This window comes from Caloenas nicobarica, chromosome 6 (genome assembly GCF_036013445.1).
Source record: "Caloenas nicobarica isolate bCalNic1 chromosome 6, bCalNic1.hap1, whole genome shotgun sequence".
Classification (NCBI taxonomy): domain Eukaryota; kingdom Metazoa; phylum Chordata; class Aves; order Columbiformes; family Columbidae; genus Caloenas; species Caloenas nicobarica.
In genome coordinates, this window is record NC_088250.1 from 16,335,717 (window position 1) to 16,357,695 (window position 21,979).

Consider the following 21,979-nt stretch of genomic DNA (forward strand, 5'->3'; position numbering starts at 1 on the left):
ACATGGTCTTTGTTGTGCACACCATACCTGTTCAAGAACAGGTTTTTCTCTTGGGGCTCTACACCGGGCCTTGCTCATAGGTCCTAAAATGACATGCAAACCTTCCAAGAATAAACAAAGATCTATTAAAAATGACACTGAAAGTTTCCTTCCAAAATAGCTAAATACAGGGGTTGCAAGCAGGGTGGCTCCCACTCAACTGCTGGAGACACAGTTTGCTATTTATATGCAGAAAATGTGAAGAATTTAAAATCTGCAAGGGTGGGAGGGTGTAGAGCAGATCACATCTGTCTCATGAGCAGCAAGTGCTGCTGCAGGCAGGTCAAGAAGAGGAAGAGAAAGTCTTGCTGAGCAGCAACAGAGTCAGTGGGACATTCAGCAAGAGCTGTTGGCCTAGTAACAGCCTAACCCAAACATCCACCACCAGTATCCATCCATCGAACACCAGGCTTGTCCATGACTATGTACTAACTACATACATGGATTCACAAAGCCTAGAGAAGTTAAAAATACAGCTATTTCTATTTATACCATCATTCCTTAGAGGTATAATTTTAATCATGATCAGTTTAAAGTCAGCTTTATCTGAGGACATAAGAACTGATACTATCTATTCAAGTCTTTCTCTGGGACTCACAGCTCTCCAGACTGTCAAGGAATGTACAGACATTTACACGTAGGTGCCATCCACTACTGTCCATAGAACACACGTATCCAAAACATAGGAAATGAGCTGGATTAACGGGAGGTAACCTGATCAGACAGTCAAAAGATCCATGTATAATATGGACTGTAGTTCAATAGTGCAGAAACCAAAATTCTGGTACTGGTTTTAGGGAGGTATTTCAGCAGGCAGTCATGCCAGAATTTGCTCCCTTACCAACAACAGGGTAAATCTAGTATATCTTTCAATAAACAGAACTACTGTTGGCAGTTTACGCAGACTTTAGAATGAAATTATATTATCTTATTTCCATATTAAATCTTTAATGCAAAAATAGACTGACTATATCATTGAATTAAACAAAATATAAAATTGAGTTTCTACTGTATTTTTTTAAAAAACCCCCAAAATTAAAATATAGAACATGGAGAAGTTGGACAAGAAACGAACGGCCAGAGTTTCAGAGTCTGAGTCAGAAAATTCAGTGTACAAACATAAGCTACCAGGCTGAAAACTAGATACATTCATGGAAAAGAAATCCATCAGGGATACCACCACTGGCCAGGACATCCCAGGGCCACCACCTGCTGAGAGTGGGAAGGCAGAGATGCTCCCCACACTCCCCCCAGGGAATGCTCTTCCAAAGGGCATTGTTTGCTGTTGGCCACTGACGGGGTGAAGATACCGAAGGGGCTGGACCTTTGGTTTCATCTGCTGCGGCTGTTCCCATGTTACTGACTGCAACAAAACTCCAAGTGTTTCATGAGCCTGCGCTGCTACACTCCTTATACTTAAGAATAAGCAATCCCTTTACTAGGCTTTTCTTTCCATCACTTATGCCAGTGCAAAAATAAGCCTAGAGGTAAATTTTCCTGCACCCCCAATCACAATAATATTTAATTTATTAAGTACACATATAAAACTTGCATTGTTTAACCTTAAGTATAGGACACTGCCCTTCAAAATCAAGTCCCATGTCTTTATGATCCTTTTCAACAAAAATCTAAAACTGAAGTCGAACACAGAAAACTAAACAGAAATATTTATGTGGATGTTTTCTTAATAAATTGACTCTAAGACTCCCTAATGACTTGCAGTATGCAACCAATGGAAAATGAGATTACTTCAGAAGATAAACTCTACATTATTATACGAAGTACTCACAAACTTAGAGATACCTGTGAAAGCAGGTATCCGTACAAAAGATTTCACAATAAGCAGAACAGCTACTCACTCACTGAGACAGTTCTTGGTTCTCATTGTGCTGCCTTCTCATTGCTACCATTTAATTACTTTAGCATTGTCCAGGCTTTCCCCTTTTACCCTGTCAAAAAAAGAGAAATATGTTTCTGCATATAATATTCACCATCACTGAGAAAGCATCTAGGCAGAATTGCATGATATACAAGTTATTTAGAATAATCAAGTGATAATGTTTCTGGTTGGTTTTTTTTTAATATCTTTTATTGTTTCATTAGTTATCATAACACTATTGTGCATTTTTATTCTAGGGTATGAATATTAAGGATTAGCACCACATCTAAAAATTACTTGTGAAATATCAAAGTAGATTTGCCATATGCCAAGGTAATGTAAGTTTCGTATTTTTCCTGAAAATCAAATAATGTATTATTTTGAAATCGTCCTGTTAATTCAGAAGAAAGCATTGTATTGGACTGAAACCATCTATTTTAGAACATCAAGCAAGTTTCAGAGTTTTGGGTCTGTTCCCTATCGAAAAAACTCTTCCAAAAGAGAAATTTTCCAGCAGTTTAGGTACAATTTTGTTTTACGCTGTTAGTTATGGCTTGAATTACTCCGGCTTCCAAATTGGCCTCCTCTTCTCTCTCCCTAATCAGTATCTTCCTGTGGCAAATTTCATTAAAACAGACTAATCTGTGGTATAACTGCATTAAAATGTTCTAACCTATGCTGTATTTCAGGCGTAAGCCATTTGCTCAGCAGTACACAAAATCCAAAGGCAGGACAAATGCTGCCCCCCTAGACTCAGTAGAGTGATACTGGTGAGCATCAGTGGTTGGACTGCATCGGCAAGGCTTTAAATTCTCACCTTAATAGAGACAGCAATCAGAGCAAACCGGTCCTTAGGAAATGCATGGCTTGGAGCCTCTTGGGCATCACTTGCCTTCCAAGAGCAAGCTGCTGAGGGCTTGCACACCACACACTTTGAGAGACAGGAGGAGATGCAGGGCAGCCTCCCTCCTGTGAGGGCTGTGTTCAGCAAAAGTGCCTGAGAGAACTTCAAGAGCCCATCAGTTCTTTCAGCAGGGCCACTCCGAGTCCTCTCTGCAAACAGCATTGCAGAACTACCAGCAGCAGGACCCTCTCCTCCTGCGTACTCACCCCCAGCCACATAGCTGGGTTCGTGGCCATCCTCAGTCCTTTCCTTTTCGGGTCTCGCACCCACGGCGAGCAGCAGCAGCACCTCCCGGACATCGCAGCGCTGACCCAGGGGGCGTGGGGGCTGCTCCCACCTTTCCAGCTATTGCCTCCAGCCGCCCAGTGCTGAGATGTCCCCACATCATTTCAGCATAGGTCATTTTTGTAGCTTTTCACTGCAACAATGTGGGCTAGAAACATGCTCTCACCTTAAAAAAACCCCAAAAATCTCCAAGTACCAGGCCCCAAACCTCTGCCTGCTCTGAGCTGTGCCACAGGCAGCAGGCTAAAGACAAGTCTATTTTGTTACCAACAGCGATGTAGCTGTCCTGCACTTGCCGAGAACAGCTAGCTCTTAGCGTTTCCAAAATACAGCCCTTGGCTTTATATTCCTGCAGCCAACTGGCAGCCACAAAGACCACTATCACAGTGAAGTTTGGAAAAGCATCCAAAATATCTCTGGCATTACTGTTGGCTTTAGTCACAGCAAATTTGATAGACCATTATTTATCAAGCCACCAATAAAGCTGCTTCAATCTGCATAGAATTCACATCGAATTTCAGGCTGGCAAAAAAAAAAAAGACAACACTAATTTGTAAGGAAAGTAGCAGTTTCAGTCATTAAATAAAAGAAAAACCATCCATGCTCAGAAAATCATTACAGCTGAATTGACATTGCTAAAGGGCAAGGCACCCAGGTTAGGCATGTGTCCAATAATGACGGCTGTTCCTAAGGCACAAGCAGAAATGTCAATAGAGGTTGACACCGGTACAGCTTAACTTACATGACAGCAGTGCACTACATTTTTTTTTCTAACAGGAGTTTATAGACATTCCTATAACTACATAAATGTCAGTCAGAAAATATTAGCTAGAACTGTCTTTAAGAATAGCAAAAATCTGTTATCAGGATTATGGAAAAACAGGTGTTCGTGTATTCATTAGTTTCAGTAGAGTTTTAGAAATGTCATTTTGAAATGCCTTTATTTTAAATTATGCCAAGAACTTCACAAATCTGCCTCCCATCAGCTGAAAGAAAAATCTGCACTGTTTTCCATTTCTCAGGACATATTAAACGTTAGACTCTGTCGCTGAGAAGCACGCCAGGCACACTGGGTCGTTACCCAGCTGCATGGGGGATGCTGCCGTGCAGCGGCCGCCAGCTCCTGAGCTGCTTTTCTCCATCACTCCCTCACAGCCACAGTTGCCAGCTTTCTTGGAATGCCACTTTGAGTAGCACACAGGCACAGGACCTACATTAATGGTCAAGCGTGTTAATTAATCTGGCTGGGGGACATGGGGAGCATCTGCTGCTGCAATTATTTGAGTGCGTTTTGGGTTTGGACATCTGCGAAGGAAGGTTGCAGGCACTCAGGTCTGGCTGGTTACTCTCCGGTGGCACTCTAGAATGGAACTGCCTGCTCATGCAAGCTCCAAAGGAAAGCAGAAACCTACTGCAGCTCACCACCTTGAATGGATTGCCATGCCTAAGTGCTGTCAGAGCTTATATTTCGACTTTTAAACATGTAGGATAAGGTTTTCAACAAAGCTCTGGCTCCACTCACAGGGACCACCTCTGAGGAGAGGTCAAGACCAACCAAATTCCTAGAACCACAACAGTAGCAAAAAACTTTAAGAGTTTGGTTTTAAGTGCCAACATTGTTCTCAAATCTCACATTTCCTAAGCATATAGTGTCTCCTGAACATCTGAAAGCTTCTTGAAACTCAAGTCCTGAGCTTTCCTGCTGTTCTCCATTCTGTGCACTATTTGATCAAACCTATATTACTTATTTTGCTTAAGAGTAAACCATGGACAATGAAAAACACTGACACAGATTATAGGCAAAATAAATATTTTATTGGTTTAATATACACTTTTGTTTAAGAAATCAGCCCTTGTGTGTCTTCCTAACACAATTTAAAATCTTATAAACTTTTCCATATAATATTGTTATATTTGAAACAATTTTTGATTAAAGACCTTGACATAGTGTAAAGAGTTTTAGTAGACGGAAATGGCAAACGAATAAAGAGATTCCAAGCACAGCAAAATGGGATATTACATATCCACTAAATGTCTATTTGACCACATAAAACCTCCAATGACTTCCAATTTGCTCCATTGGAACAAATACATGTTCACCAGGCTAACTGAAAATATACTCAGTGATGGATGGGGAAGGAAAAGAGATTTTTTCCATTTTCTCCATAATACAAGCAAGGTCGTTCATCCATTCCAAGTTGTACATCCTAATTGCTTTCAGAAGATCAGTACTTTTATTGCATTTTGGTTAATATGAAGCAGAGGAGAACTTCTCTCGGTATGACTGAAAGCAGTCAACACAAATAGTGCTTAAAATAAGGCACTTTACTATAAAGGGATGGGCAAACAGTAAGGAAGCAAATAAAATTAATTAAAAGTTGTCTTCTACACAAAGATAAGGCTTTCAGTGTCAGAACTTTAAGTAGTTTAAGTAACCTCATGTCATTCTACCACTCTGCTAATAGTAACCGCCCCAAGAATTAACAGCAATTTTTACATCAGGATTTTTTCCTTCTTTTGAAGTGGCACTAAGTAACAGCAGTGGAAACCATTACTGGTTGTTTCAAGCTCTTAAAGTGAATCAGTTATTGCACAATAAATACCTCACAGAGGTCAGTGTTTTGGGGGGTTTTTTATTATTTTTTATTTTTTAATTTTTTTTTTTTATTTTTTGTAAAAAAGCTAGGCTGAATGCGTGTGTGTTATTTATAAATTGCTTACGTCTGGAAATCTTCAAGTTTCATGATGCATCATTAAAGAAAGAAATTAGCTACATAAAAATTTACAACAGGGACATACAAATAAATACAAAACCTTTCAGAGAGCCACAGTTTTGTTGATGCTTTAACTAAAGTAATGAACTAGTTAAAGTGTCTAAGTCTTTATAGACGAACTCAAGGAAAGGCACACATCGTAGAACCAAGCATTGAATGCAGTAGCCTATCTCAGCAGCTTTAACATCTCCTGAAGCAAAAATAACTTGACTCTTTCGCCAGTGTACACGGCTCAAAGCAGAATCCCACAGCGTTTCGGACTACATCCAACCTTACAGAAAACAAAAAGCGAGACGAGTATCTAAATTAGATTTTCAGAAGTCTGCTTGTTATGCTTAAGTATGTATCTTGATAACATTCGTAGCTAAGGCAGGCAAACTACAGAAATCCTCTCACATGCTATATTCACATGCGAAGCCATCACAGAGCACACCAAAATCAAACATCAAGGACCACTGCGTGAAAGCTGACAAGAGAATGGGCCAAACTATAGACCAGCTGATCTTGCAAAGCTATCCAGGATTATCAGTATTCTCTGTATTTAATGAACTTCTATTTTGATTACTTATGTTTCAAGGGAAAAATGCAAACAAAACAAGGTTTAAGTTAACAATGATATTTCATGTGACAAAAAAAATAAAACCTGGTTGTGGCAGTTTGCCAAAGATTACCTGCAGTACCTGTTTCATGGCTGTGTATCTTGTTTTGCAGTTGCAGATCTGCTTTGGGGTGATACAGCTGCTAACAATCCACTTACTATTTCTCGTCTTATTTCACCAACAATAGATTCCTTGATCTGAAAGGGATAAGCCAAAGTTTTAAGGTCAGCAAGTTATATAAGCAATGGATAAAACTAAATGATATTGCAGATATGTTTGACATTATTGACACACGAAAACGTACAATAGCAAAAAGTCAACTGCCAAAAAAACGCAAATGGAAAAATATAAGAGGATTTCTCTTGGAAAAATAACCATAATTTTAAAGTTCTCAGAAATCATATAAATGCAAACTAAAGTAGGTAGGTTTGGGTTTTTGGTTGGTTGGGTTGGTTTTGTTGTTGGTTTTGTTTGTTTGTTTGTTTTCCCAGATGGTAAACATATCTGTGTTTTACACTTAGGATTACTAGTTTTAAGTTAAGAAAAAATACATTTTAACTATGCTAAATTTCTGAAAATGGCATTTCAGGATACACACAGCAAAAGCACCCAAATGCACCACTTTTTGACAGTAGTTGTTATCTCTTGAAAACAAAGGCAGGACCGATCTGCCTCACAAATGGATTACGTAGTAGGAAAGATCCAAGCCTAGGAACATGAGCTGCTGTTTTCATACAAATCAAAAGGAGGTGAATCCTAATTACATACTTTCAGCAGCAAAGACAAACAGAGAACTTGAACTGTTGCTCAGCCCATCAGTTGGCCCCTGGGGTATGATCTATGCCAGCAAAGACTATTTTTCATGGGACTGTGACAAAGCATTTACTCATTAAATTTTACATAAAACAAACCCAGGAGTTACTACAAGCAGGCACCTGAGTGTGGCTGAGGCTAGAACGGGGGAAGAACAGAGCACTGATGGCTACAGAAAAGGAAAAGGAAGCAACCCCAGTTCTACAACAGCGTATTATGCTGGAAAGGAGCAGGGCGTGACAAAGAAAAATAATACGGGCTGCTCTCACAAGTATGAGAAATCTTGCCACCAACTCATTTTTTGGATTGTCTTCACTTGGGGAAGCACTGGTAAGTCAGATGCGGTTCCAAGGATGGGGAGGATGATGATGGTGAGAGAGCGCAGCGGGGTCAGAGCCGGAGCCCAGCCACCGGGGTCACTCACTGGAGCACCCATCGACCCAGTTTAGCCCAGTTTTCTTGTTCTTATGAAAAGGGCAAATAATTTCCTGGCATGAATAACTGATCTTGGCCTGAAGAAAACACTGTTCACAGTGTCACTTTAAAGTAGCTTTCAAGTGCCTGAGTAGTGGTAATGAACATGAGACTCAATGCCAGAGAAACAGCCCAAATTTCTAATCCTGGTGTTGCCTTCACGTTGTGATGCCCCACCAATACCATGGGAATAATATTTACTCAAACCCAGCCTTCCCGATGGCATAGCCCTCTCATCATCTCCACGATCATCTTGCAATTCTTGTAAGTCTCCCCTTTTCCTGGTGCGTCAAAAGGATTAAGCAACAACGTCAGAAGGGCGGCAACAGCATTAGCGACAGGTTATTTATCCCTTGTTCTCACTGGCAAGCAATTCAATCCCTAAACTATCAGTGGCAAAGTTCCTTACTTCACTACTACTTTGCATCAAGCAGAAATTAAGAGACTCTAATATTATTGGGAAACAGGTTTACAGTTGGGTTGTTTGCTGATTAACTGACAAAAGAAAAACCAGTGTGTCACAGGACCTGGCTTACTGATGGCCAAAGTCCTAAGGATGTCTATGCCAATGCACACATGGATGTACAAAGCTGTAGGACCGCTGTCAACGCAGTAAGGGCTTTGGGATTTAGAAACACTGGCACAGGGAAACAGCCCCCCAGCTGTCTATCAGGCCACTGTCCTAAGAGCCCTGCACTGCTCTCATCACTTTCCTTCTCCAGTATCACACAGGGTGGGTCTGTGACTATACTACAAAGCAGTTATTCAGTGCCCTTCCCTCACCAGATAGACAAAAATACACCTCACTTTCCAAAGAAAACTGATAAAAGCTTCCCAAATCGGCAAGTAAATGGTCTAGTATGACAGATAGTCTCGCAGTGAGGCGGAGACTGGAAGGGAAGCGGCTCCTGTTTTGTCCTCAGCTCTTCCAACAACTTCTGGCTTGACCTTGGTGGATCACTTGAGCCCTCTGCCTCTCACCTTCCTGCCCAGACAGAACAAGGACACTGCTGCTTCTTTTCCCTGCCACTGCTTCCTCCCTCCTTTCCAGACTCATCATGGCCACTCTTGCGTGGCGAGCACAGCATCAATTCTGCAGTGACTCAGTCCCATGTGTGTGTCATGACAATTGCCAATGTTTGCCTTTTTCATTACACACAATTTAGGGCAAGGTGCACCTTCCATTTACTCTGCAGAGGGCACAGCCCACTGCCAAGGTTTCCTCCATACAAAAGAGAGAGGCGGTCAATGAACGCTCCACCGTATGTTTAGCAGCTGAATGAAAAATGGATCATTTGAAAGGGGAGAGAACCCTCTCATTTATGGTACACATACTACATTGATACAACACTAACATTCAATATTGCATTAATAAAAGAGTACCACATTCATAGAGAGCTTTACTACAGTAAACCAGTGATCCTTCTCCCTATGAAAAAATTAGCATAACTGTAATATTATGTTGTTGCTAAATAATGAACTGATTGAGAGTGAAATGTGCCAAATCGGCAATTCTGGAGATGGGTGTTCTTCATCTACTCATGGAAAATGAGCGCGATGCTTTCACAGTCCTCATACTCCTGATCTGAGCTACATTTTCTAAATCAAAAGAATTATTTTCTACTCTATTATCTTCTTGTGCCACTTCCTCATGGCAGCAGCTGGTGAGTTTTATGCTCAAGTTAGTAAGAAGAGGAATTCAATGCCTTCACAGGGGGAATATGAACAACCAACAGACATTTTTGATTGATGCTGAGCGAACATGGATTTGAATGGAAAACGGAAAAGGGAAGATTCTCTATAAAACCATCTCTCTGTCCCATTAAGACCCATTATGGCCTCTTAAAACAGATGTTAACAGGAAAACTATACATTTCTTTAAAGTGTAACTTCATTAAATGTCATTTACAATAGAGAACTGTTAGCAAAACCAAAACCTGTACCGCTCTTATGCAGAAAGTTTTTTAAACTATCACACCTTTTAAACTGCAGAAGAGCAGAGAGGGCCTGGTGGCACTCCTACTGACACTGTGACCTACGAGTCAAGCAGTGTGTGCTTCATGTGATACTTCTGTGGAGGTCAGGCTGTAGTTTCATCAAAACAAGAGGGCTTCTGTTTGACGTTTTAACATTTCAGATTGTTGAATGCTTTTCTGTGGGAGTTAGTCAATTAATGCTAAAAGTTAACACCATGGGGTTTTTTAATGCCAGCAAATAGTTACAGGTCAAAGCTCACATGCATTACAACCCACCCAGGCATATTCTGAAACACTGCCTGACTTCTCTTTCCCCAACACAAGGTCATGCAGCTACAGAGAATGGGAGGAATAAGCAAGGGTTTAACATTTGTGAGTGCAGGCATCAAGAATGCATCCTACCAGATTTCTTCTTTTGACAATGAAACTGGAATTCCTTTGCTAACAACAAGGCCACTTAAGGAAGGCATATTTCAATTGATGCTCTGTTTTAGCTCTTATGAAATACAAAAGATTTTCCTGGCCAGTATTTAATAGCATATTCTGTCTCTGCAGAAACTACCAGGAGCTTCAAGCCAATGCATCTTCATTCTGACCTGCAAAACTTCTCATGTCGAGAATGAGCAGAAACCAGGCTGCCAACGAAGTTAAACTGAGGGACAATCTCTGTGAGCTCAAACATTTGCGAAGTGAGTCAAGCTCAGCTATTTGCTGACTACTCATCGTTGAATAGCAGCCTCTCAGTTCAGTGCAGATTCTTTCAGCATTACCATGTCCTCAGTGCCACACAACCCAAAGAACACTCTCTGTGCAAAGAGTACACATCTTTGTTTGCTATCAATTAATGAAGTTAAAGAGGGACTTTCACACAGGCTAACCTCAGAGAAAATACTGGCTGAAATAACTCTGTACTTTGACTCCAGCTCCCTTTATTGTCTCTGCTGCTTTTACAGTACATTTGAATTACAGGTCTCTCCTTCCTCTCTCAGTTTCTCCTTCAGCAACCCTCCACTACAACACCACTCTGCTGACATGCAGGTTTTTACAGAGGGGCTGAATACAAATGCAACATCCTGGCTTCACTTCAGAATTGACAGCAGAGCGCAAGGCATGATAAATATGTGCAGGTCTCTAAGCATTAGGCAATAAACCCCTTTAAAAAAGGCATGAAAGAAAAAAACATGAACCAGAATCTGGGACGTCTAGGAGTATTTTATGACCTTTCCAAAACAAGACCTTTCCCAAGACTCCTTTCAACTTCAGCTACTTTAGAGAAAATGGCAGCAGAAGGGTGGCAGAGGCGGAATACATTTCAAAACGGAATGCTTGCGCCCCTGCCTCATTCACTCCTTTGCTTTCAAAGTAGAGGTGTAAAGTTGTAGCATCATGAGCTCCACTGTAAAGATCACTGATGGCCAGAAGGTGTTCAGCTCCTAATGCTGAGCACAGTAATGATGAGGCCATTGGTTTGGTGGTACCTCACTGCGAGCTGACTGCGGTGCCCTTCCTTCCACAAGATAATGCCACTTTGCGTAACTCATCCCACTGACTCCAATGGGGCTACTGATGGGGTGAAGTACTAATCAGCATCATAAGGTTACTTATTGAAAGCTGGTCTCCATTTCACCTCACTGGCAAATTGCATCCTTTTTTAACACCAGCAGTTCACTGGCTGTTAATGTTTGTGGCTATGTATTATTCTTTGCAATCTCAGCTCCGGCTATTTATGGTGTTACCCAAAGGTAAACAAAGTAAGTACCTTTACATGCTTCCAGACATCATCTTCTATAAGAACACCCCTTAGTAATGCTCTACTGCTTCACAAATCTCACCGTGCAAGTGTAAAGTGCCTATGCACAACAAAGCCCACATGAGTCAGCCAAGAAAACATCTTCACTTTGCAAAGACAGACGCAGCAGAATCTTGTGGTAAGATGATGAGTGAAAGGAAAGCTTATGGTCCAGTACACTCTGCCTCTTTCTGTGCTGAGAGAAGAGGGGTGAAGCTGTGCCAAAAGATTCCTCTGGGATCACAGCTCCTGTTCTATCATGAGATGAGCAGCCTGCCTCTCATCTGTTTAAAAAAAACAAAGCTAAGGCAAAGCTAGTTCCAGTTATTCACAGCCTCAACACAAGCAGACCTGGATGGCAGTTACAGCCCGGTCTGTTGCACATTCCTGAGCAGGATACCCCTCCTGGCCTTTCCAGTGGTTTGCAGCACAGCCGCATAAAAGCTTCAAGGGACAAGCTAAAGGTCCAATGACCTTCAGCTAAAGTCTAAGTCGTGCCTCTCCAGTGTAGGAGAAGGAATAAAACTCACAGGTTCTCGTTTCCCATTTCTGTATTCACAACAGAGAGCTTGCTTGCTCCACTTTCTCATGGGCACTGCTTTTGGGAACAAGAAGTTTCTTTTGCTTCCTTTTCCCATTTATACTACTTGTCACAAGGCTTTCTGTCATGTCACTGACAAACAAAACATCCAGTTTTAGTCCTGTTTTTCAGCCTGGCCCACAGGAAAAATAACCAAGCACCCTTCACTTTCATTGACTGCCAACAAAACTAGTCTAACAGCATTGGTCCAACATCAGTCTTAAAGTCTGAAATAACTTCTCATCTGACTTCAGCTTGCTTCACTTACACTCCTACAGATCTTCGTGGTTTGGGGCAGAGGGACTGGGAAAGTATTTTTAACATTTACTACAGAGTTTTTTTCAGAAACAGTAATTCATTAATCAAAGTAACACCAACCTGGCTTTTTAGCAAGCACATACAACACAGAAATTTTCACTTGGGACTCTGAAATACTGCTGCTTAACCAAACAGTAGAGATGGCAAATTCTTTCTCACCCAGACTTATGGTAGCAACAAGCGATCAAGTTACACGCTAACCACTACCACTGAAAAAATGTCTACTGCTTAGCACAAGAATACAACTGTGGCTTGAACACTGAGTCACAAGCTCCGAGCCTTCAGAAATAGTACAGTAACAGTATGGAGCCTTGGCTTGAGAGGGAAGAGAAAACCCCAGTGGCCAAGAGTTAAAGACAGCCTGTCTCTAGGTTTCAGTAAACACTGTTCAAACATCAGCCCCTCTCTCCTCACCTCCCGTATGACTTGCTGCAGCTCCTCCTGCTCCACGCTTTTGTGGATTTCATCAACCGAAGGCACGAGAGGGACTTTTTCAAGTTTGTGCTCTACCTCTGGCTTGGAGTCTGCAAGCTCCTCGGAGCTTTCCGCCTGCTGCCCAGCGCCTGCTCTCACCGGGGGAGTTGGTGTTAAGGCAACAGATGCTCGGTATAACTTCTTGCTTTGACCCTTAGACTTTCCCGTTAGTTCAGAGGATCCAACACCAGCTTTTCTACCTGCGTGACCAGAGCACACTGAAGAGGAATCAGAGTTTCCATGGGAGAATACAGACTCTGTACCCTCTGCCGGGAGAGTTTCCAGTCCAAGATCTCCTAGTCCTAAACCCAGTTCAGACTTCAGAAATGACTGCTCTCTAATAAGTTCGGACACCTAAGGATTCAGAAAAGAAAGAGTCCTAAATATGCATATTAAAAAGTCACATATAGACACAACTATGCTTTCTGGTTATTCATTCACTTACTCATTCCGTCCATGTAACAAATACAGCTATAAAATAAATACGTGCTTTGCCTTTATGATTGCAACAAAGAGGATCGTAAAAAGGAATGGGCTTTTTTGAAAGCCAACATAAATATGAATTGAGGCAGTTCCCCAAGCCACTGACTTTTGCAATACGGATGCATCCTGCCAGAGCCATTGACAGAGACACATGTAAAGGCTTGACCTTGTTTTTCTTTACTAGAACAATTCAAGTTTGTTCTTTCCTTCCTGAAATCTTTGAACTACTTGTTTTTGATAGCATAAAATGAACAGAAAAATAAGAAATAATATTCCCTGGAAAACTCACTATGTAGTTATTTTATCAACTAAATGCCAATGATATCTCATTTCTACATATTCCTTTTGAAAACTAACAAGAGTTCATGGCTACTTACACCTATAGTTAACATCGCTTAAGGAAAAACGCAGCTGTTCTCAACAGAACTACTAAGGTCAGTTAAGTATTTCAAAACTGTGTCAAATTAATCTCCTGCAACCTTTTCTAAGAAATTCCTTCCCAGTTCTTTTTCTTAGTAAAATATACAGCACACAACAATTACTTACTGGTTCAATGACATTCAATGGAGAAGGGCAGGATAGATTATCAGCACTTCTGCTTCCATACATACCCTGAAAAATTAAGTCAAGTTAATGCATTGAGGATTTTTATAGAGCTGTCAGAAGCCAATACATAAACATGCTGTGTCTCAGATGACTTTCTGTCAAAACAGAAACTTAGAAACAGGAAGCAAAGCTGGCTGGAGAAAGTTTGTTTCAGACATTTTTAAAGCTGGCTCTCCTTCTATAAAAGGATTTACAAATAAAACGATTTTTATATGGTTTGAAGAATGCAAGTTTGGCTTGGGATCACAGTAATACCATATTTTCCTGTTCTTGCATTTCAATTTTTTTCCCATGACAAAATACTGAAAAGGAAGATGTGGCCTGTGCTGCTTCTACAGAAGAAGATTGGCTAAGAGAGAGGAATGAAACCCAGGAAGAACATACGATACTTTTCATTTGTGCTTCTTTTATTTGGCTGATGACAGAATTGCAGCAGAAAAAAGAGGAACCATCTTGCGTTGAGTGAAAAAGAAGAGAAAGTATATAACCATGCCACCAATAAACATATGCAAGTGTCTTTTTTATTCCCTCTCTCGTGCTTCTGGGGAGCGTCTGTGGGAGCAGAGCTTCTCCCACTATTTGGCGGGGAGCCACACGTTCATCTGAAGGAGTTACAAAAGGCAATAGAGGGGAAAATTGAAGATGACGACTGGATTTTCCTGGTTTTGGTTGATTGATTGGTTTTGTTTGGTTGATTGATTTTTGTTGGTTTGTTTGTTTCTGGTTGTGGGTAGGGTTTTTTTTGTTGTTTGTTTTTTCCCCCCATGGGTCAGCAGAGCTTGAGGGGAAGCACAACCCATTTCTTGGGAGAGAAACACTGCACGTTTCTGATCTATCTGTCCTCACTTCAAAAGAAAGAAAACCAATGTAGGGAAGCTCCAGAAAGACCATCCCCATGCCCCAAGCATTTTAGACATGAGTACTACCTACCAAAACTGTGAGAATTCAGGGTCATGACAAGGAAAAAGAAGAAGAGGTTTGACAGAAGAGGTTTGAAATCTCAGACTTAGCACTCCAGAAGATATGTATTGATTCTTATCAACACCAAGGAAATCCCTCTATTCATGACCCTTTTCCCCCCAACCCACTGACTCGAACCAATAAAATATGACCCCTGATAATACACACGCCATCATTAGATTGCCCAGATTTCACTGCACTCTAAGAGTTTTAACAGTTATGAGATATTAACATTACACTGAGAAAACATACAATGTTGTTACAGAAGAAATACTTACTATGTGTGTCTGAGGTCTGTAAGGTGAAGACATGTGCAGACTTCTCAGCTGGTCTTCCAAAGCAAGCAGACGTTCTTCTAACTGCATCTCTAACTCCTGTAGCTCCATGCGAACAGACTTTCTCAAGCTCTGTAGCTGATCAGCTTCATATCTATAGCAAGTCCATCACAAAAAGAACAAGGGCATTTACTGCACTCAGCAGCACACCACAAAGGGGGAACTGAGCAGGACAGTCCCGCAAGGGAAGGACTTCATACAAGGGGATTCAAAGTGGAACACAGAAAACTCCTGTTTCAGGGAAAAATTAGCTGAACACCTAGACAGAAATCTTTCTCCACTTACAGAAAATACGTATCACTCCATAGAGAAAACTAAACCACATAGTGTATCACAGAATACTCTCCAAAAATTTTAGCTTTAAATGCTTAAATATGTGCAAGCAAAAGTCGGCATTTATACATGTAGCAAATCCAATTTAAAACTAGTAACAAAAAAAATCATAGAGCAATGCAGTAATTGCATATTACTTCTTAGGTTTGGTACTAGATTCCCAAGCAGTCACAGCTACATTTTGGCCAGGATGCCATTGTACAAGAAAGCCAACCGATTTCAAACATGTTGACTTTTAAAGTGACTAGTCAAGAGCTGATTCAACTAAAGTAAATATGTAAGCAGTTTGGAAAATTGTTCCGGATCAGTGACTGCTGCAACTCATGGTGAGCACAAACACACGGAGCCAGAAAGTGAATGCCATCTGTAGCCTGACAAGTGGGCACCGTAAGTTGGAAAAGCACCTGAATACTAAAATGTTCATTTTTTTATTTACATCTACAAAGATGGGGGGGAAAAAAATCTAAGACTAAAATCTTTAAGGCTTTTTTCCTCCCATATCCTATGTTCAAGAATTCTATAATAAAAGTCCTTAAAATCCACAGCTGTAAAATCACTTTAGAGAAAGGATGAAGAAAAAAACCCCATCAATTAATGAGAAATAGGGATCAGAAGAAATAAAGAGGAAAAAACTCTGAAATTAGGAAGCGTAAAGAAGAGAGTAAACAAGTTTTTGGCAAAAACTCAGCTCCAACCCTGTTCAAACCAAAACTAATAGGTTTTTTGCTCTGATTTGAGGGGCAACAACAAATTTCCTGAGGTGCCGAAGTACTTTCTTTTTTTAAAAAGAGCATCTTACCTTTCCTCTTCTGTCATGTGCTGATAAACTGTTGTCTGTTGACGTAACATAGTCAATTCCAAATCCATCATTTGGGTTCTGAATAAGTTTAGATTTCGCCTTACCACTTGTAGCTCCTGGAAAGTATTCTGGAGGAGAAAGGAAAAATAAAAAAAAAATACACCAACCAAAAAAACCCAACATAATATTGTGTCACATGGAAAAACTGAATTTAAATAAGTCTGGATCTTATAACCACATGTGTCCAGATGTGCCCTTGAGTCAAGCAGAACCTCAGCAACTCCAGTATACTACAGAGGCTGCATGTTGTGCACTCACATTAATTCAAGAAAGCAACATTTTTAGATGTATCATACAAGCAAACACATGAAAGGATTTCCATGTATTTAGATTAATTAATTTTTAATATTATTTGCAGGATGGAGTCAACTGTTATCTCTTGAGAGCAAAGACAGAGAACTGCCCAAAGTTAGCACAATCTCTGGCACATTTAGGATGTTTCTTTGTGTTTCACATTGACTAAGTACCACTGTGTGAACAGGGTCACTTACTTCGTAGAGAGGTAGAATGGATGATCTCTGAGTAGTGTAACCGGTGGCTGCTGAAAGATCCTGACCCCTCATCACAGGGTACTAGGGAAGAAACAAGCAGTTTGAAATGGGAACATCAACAATCTCCTTTCGGAACTCATCTTCCCAAACGCACCGATACTCCGACAGCAGCCACTGCTAAACACAACCTTGCCGGCATCGCAATTTCTGCTGTCTATGTAAATATTGTATCAGGAAAGGGAAACCTTACAAAATGGCAGTGCCAGCTCTTAGCTGAAGCATGTGCACCAAAGCTCTGTAATGCAAATGTGCTGCAGGTGAAAAACCAAATTAATCCTGTCTGACACTGTAAGTAGGAGTAAAAGCTGAATTTTCCTGCTGCAGGCATGTTATGCCTGAAAACTCAGTAGTCTTAGGTAATGGAAGAACAACTCGGAAAACAGAACTGAGCAAATTAAAGTGCGCCATTTTCAAATCATTATTACAGTCACATTTGTCTCAGGGTTTTGCTCAGTTCTTAGTCTCGGTTTTTTTGTTGATTTTGGTTTTTAATCTCACTACATTGCCTACATCCAAAGACCTCTGCATGCTAATGATCTCTCATGAAGAGTGTTGAAGAATTTCTGGTTGCATGTTGCATCAACACATGGAGCAACCAGATAAAATTAAGGGGCTGTTAAGTATAGAGACATGACACAACAAGGAACAGTGGAAACAGCAAAAACATTTGCCTTTTCATATGTGAAAAAGATAACTTGTCCAAGATAATTTTGAAAGAATTCAAAGGACTATTGACACAGCATGGAAAATTTGAAGCATGTCCATTCACCCAGAGGAGTTTTACTCAAACATGATCACATCAAGGGGATGTTTTTTTTTTCCTCTCCCAGTTCTCTGTTCTATCAGGAATTTATCTGCTCCATTTTATTCTTTCCTAAAATCAGAGTCATATATTCAAAACATCTCAACTTTTTCATTAGCACCTGAGTATGCTACAGGCCAAACTTGATCCTGGAAGTAAGAAAAAGCAGCGCCAGGGAACTGTGTATTTTAAGCGAGATGTTTTCATATAAACTTCTGTAATGAGAAGGATCAAGCCCTCAAATTGGAACTAATCTAGACAAATTATGCTGAAAGTAGAACAAGTGGGCTAGGAGACATTATTATCCTTTCTGATACTGATTTTTTTTTTTTAAGCAAACCGGCTTGAGCATAAGTTATGGACATAACATGAAGACTTTTTCTTCAGCAGGTTTAGTTAGCACAGTATAAGTGATAAAAGTGCTGTAGCACACTGTAACCTTACCCACATTAAGGCTGCAATTGGTTCCCAAGAGGAAATTTTACAAAGAAGGTTAAATTCTGCAAATGCTTACTCTCAGGCACACTGTCCACTACCTTGAGCAACGGCTGACTCAAACCACAGCTATCTCAGATTTCCACTGCAGAGCCGTGTCCCAGTGCCCAAGCTTGCTCCAAGAAGCAAAGCCAGCTGATACAGACGAAGTCAGGATGGAATGGCCTCTAACTTTTGACAAGTGGCAAAATAAAACAAAACATCAGGGGTCTAAAAAAGCCCACTACAGCCTACCACCTGCAATATGGTGCAGGCAGGTGTATGTTTGTTCTTGGGTAAAACCCACAGAAATTGTTGAAGCTCTACAACTGAATAGTGTTCATGTGTTCATATATAAGCAAGCAAAGTCTGCTGTGCTCACGTAGCCTCCCGCAGCAGCTTGCAGGCTCCTAAGCTGGATCACCACCTAAGAGAACAGCAGTACAGGGCTGGCAGAGGAAGGACAGCTGGTGATCAGGAGGGAAAGAGCAGAAGGTATGGCAGAAACTGGCAAAAAAAAATGCGCTTGCATTTTAAAGTATTTCTTCTCTGAGTGATGAGATGGACAAAATTTCACACACTGTGATTAAACTGGTTCTTAAGAAAAGATGGATGACTGCAGGATCATGTTGACCAGCTCCAGAGCTGAATGTGCAAAAGCAAACAGCACAAATATATATGGAACAGACATAATCATTGACATCATTACTGAAACCATTGGACTTGCAATTAAAAAAAAAATTCTATCAGTTGGATGTGGAGTATGTCAAAGACAAGTGAGAGGTTAAAGGACTGTCAATATGTATTTTTAAATCTAAAGCTAATGACTATCACCCTAAAATAATAGCTGATAAAGAGTACTCTGTTCCTCCCACCCAAGAATATCCATGAGTGAAAAAAAACCAAAAGAAACCAAAAATCAATCTAAGTCAACTGCAACAAGAAAAAAATAAATACAAAAATAATGGAGCACAGGAAAGATGATAATTTGCCACTTTAAACAGAAGCTCCTAAAACGGCAGCAAATCAAACTTGCATAAAATATCATTTTTTCCTGATCTGCTGCACCACACAAAAGAATATTCAGATTAACATTCTGGTTTTGTAGGGATAAAATAAGAAGACTCTTTGCCCAAGGTAAAAATTTGGCTTCCCCTTACCTGTGAGAGGTTCTGCAGGGAGTTTCTGATGTCATGTAGGACCCTGCGCAGCTGCATCTCCACAGTGGAGGGAGGGTTGAGGGCATGAGGCCGATGAGGAAACATGGCATGCCTCGGAGAGAAGGGACAGCCGAACGGGGAAAGCAAGGTGCCGAACGAAGAGCCAGAGATGCTTGGGACGCTGTGGGTGCTCAGCGTCCTCATGTGCTCGCAGAGGGGTCTGTCCTGCCACTCGGCGGGGAGGGAGTGGAGGGAGCATGTCGACTGGGACATGTGTGCCGGCGTGTGCAGTGGGCAGCTCTGTACCCTGGTGGGACCGGGCTCCTCGGACAGTCTGCTGGGCCCAGTTTGGGGCACTTCTTTCTTGGAGGATGAAGGCGCAATGAATAGCGTGGATTTGCACACCGGCGGGATGGCGGCTGCCTCAGCCTCACATTTGTCATTCTCAGACATTGGTTTCTCATCTTCCTCCACACGTGTGTACTTGTAGGTGAAAGAAGGAGGACTGCAGAGAGTCTCTTTTCCTGGAGCTAACTGGACATTCACAGAGGACACCACTTTCACCGGATTCAGCAATGCAGCTGGGAGAGACTGAGACCGCCTTAGAGGATAGCCTGATTCAGCAAACCAGAGTCTCTGCTTCCTCAGGAGATCTTTTGACTTAAGCAGAGGGCGTCCAGCCCTGGAATCAGATGTGCTGATGATCCTCATCTCGGCTCTTTGCAAGGCGACGTGCACCCTGTCCACAGAAGATGGGGAGGAGCTGCCACCTTCCAGAGACTTCATTGACTTGAGGATATGGTGTGTGTGGTACTGAGGAAACTCAAACACACTGCCTTCCTCCAGCAGGTTGAATTCTTTCTGCTCACTGGAAATGTCCTCTTCTTTGGAGCTGACCTCTCCTCGGACTGTCTCCAGTATACGAGATGACTTGCTTTCTCCTCCTTGATTTTGTTCGGTTTCATAGTCAATTTTTCTGTCTTTGCTCCTTCTGTTCTCAGAAGGTGCCCCTACCTTTCGCCTCTCTACTTGAGAGATAATATCCTCTTCATCATCGTCATCATCATCATCATCTTCTTCCTCCTCCTCAGACTTATTGAAACGGGACAGTTCCTTGCCTATTGGTGTCTTCTGTTCCTCACTATGTGATGTCACGGTTGTCTCACTGTCACAGCTGTCGGCACTGCTTCCCATGCCCTGCAAAGACTCCTGAACCTAGGAAAGATATGAGCCAGCAAAGGGGTGAACATACTGGAGACTCGACTACTGACTTCTCAGGGGTCAGGCTGAGAGTCCAAGTCCATATTCATTGAGTATTGTAGTGAGGAACAGAATGAACAATATAAAATGCAAGAAAAGCAGTGAATGAGAACAAAGAAACCAGAGATGTTAGAAGCACATTGAAGTATAGCACCAAATGGAGATGGTTAAAAAAATAAAACCAAACTACTCACACATTTCTTTGATTTGACAATAAACACTTTATTGCCAGAAGAACAGAAGTGGCAGCGGAATAAAGAGTGAAAAGAGTAAAACACCAGTATTTCAGGTAGCGATGACAAAGGACTAGCAGGGTGGAAGCACATGGCATCTCCCATACAATAAAGTTTCACAGTGAACACTGAAATGCAGGGTGGTATTAGGGAATGCACACAGAGAAGTGAAGAGAACTGCAGACTACAGGGAAACTAGTGTCATGGGACAACACAAAGAATAGGAAAACCAGTCTGTCTGTACACTCAGCCTGTTTTAAGCCACAGAATTGCCTGAGACCTGACATCTCACATAAGGCTGCTAATCGCTATTGAAGACTGCATCCAGGAGCATCCATCCTCCCTTTCTTCTTCCTAATATTTCTTCCCCTTTTCATTCTAAATCTCAGTTTAAAACAGAGCATGTGTGCGGGAGATGCTAATTAAATAGGTAACAAATGGCAGAGAAAGCATCTCTGAGACAGGGGGAAAAAAAAAAAAAAAAAGAGATCTACGGATTACAAAGCATATTCCTTAGGCTGGCCTGATTGACTACCATATTTACAAGTGGACAAGACATTTTTGTAAGAATATGTGTTATTAAGTACGGTCTTGGAAGTTCACCATAGTTGACATATGAACTAGAAATTTAGAGTTTTTCCCATCTCTAATTTCTGCAGTTCTCATTGCCATTAGGATACTAAATATGAGTTTCTTCTAGAGTGATTAGTACATCAGGCAATAGTTCCTTCTCCAACCATCTAGAAGAAAATTTCAGCCATGAATGTCAACTTCTTAAATTATGTGCTTGACATTGCAATCACTGGCACAGTCACAAACTCATATGAAAGACTGTACAGGTTCAGATACTGTTCGAGTCAAACGTATTAAAAGAATAAAAGATTCAAATGTGAGATGAGGTGTGCTACATTTGTGCGTGTCTGTGTCTATAATCTTCCATCACATTGTTCACTTACAAGTCAGGCAAGCAAAACTTCAAGAACTTGGATGGAGACGACTTCTTATTTCACTGGCAACAT

General features: G+C 41.2%; 1 protein-coding gene across 5 annotated transcripts in view; it reads right to left on the reverse strand.

Annotated features, from left to right (window-relative positions):
• Positions 1-4,932: 4,932 nt before the first annotated feature.
• Positions 4,933-21,979, reverse strand: part of ITPRID2 (ITPR interacting domain containing 2) — a 57,839-nt gene continuing 40,792 nt past the window's right edge. For 4 of the 5 annotated variants that reach the window (XM_065638049.1, XM_065638046.1, XM_065638048.1 and 1 more), the window contains exons 12-19: positions 19,468-20,682; positions 16,972-17,052; positions 16,421-16,548; positions 15,232-15,382; positions 13,934-13,999; positions 12,845-13,258; positions 6,562-6,677; positions 4,933-6,152 (exon numbers count right to left, since the gene is read on the reverse strand). In XM_065638049.1, coding sequence (XP_065494121.1) covers positions 6,567-6,677; positions 12,845-13,258; positions 13,934-13,999; positions 15,232-15,382; positions 16,421-16,548; positions 16,972-17,052; positions 19,468-20,682 — 2,166 coding nt within the window. In that variant the 3' untranslated portion in view covers positions 4,933-6,152; positions 6,562-6,566. Of the gene's footprint in view, positions 6,153-6,552; positions 6,678-12,844; positions 13,259-13,933; positions 14,000-15,231; positions 15,383-16,420; positions 16,549-16,971; positions 17,053-19,467; positions 20,683-21,979 lie in introns of all 5 variants that reach the window. The other variant, XM_065638047.1, reaches the window with a different exon arrangement.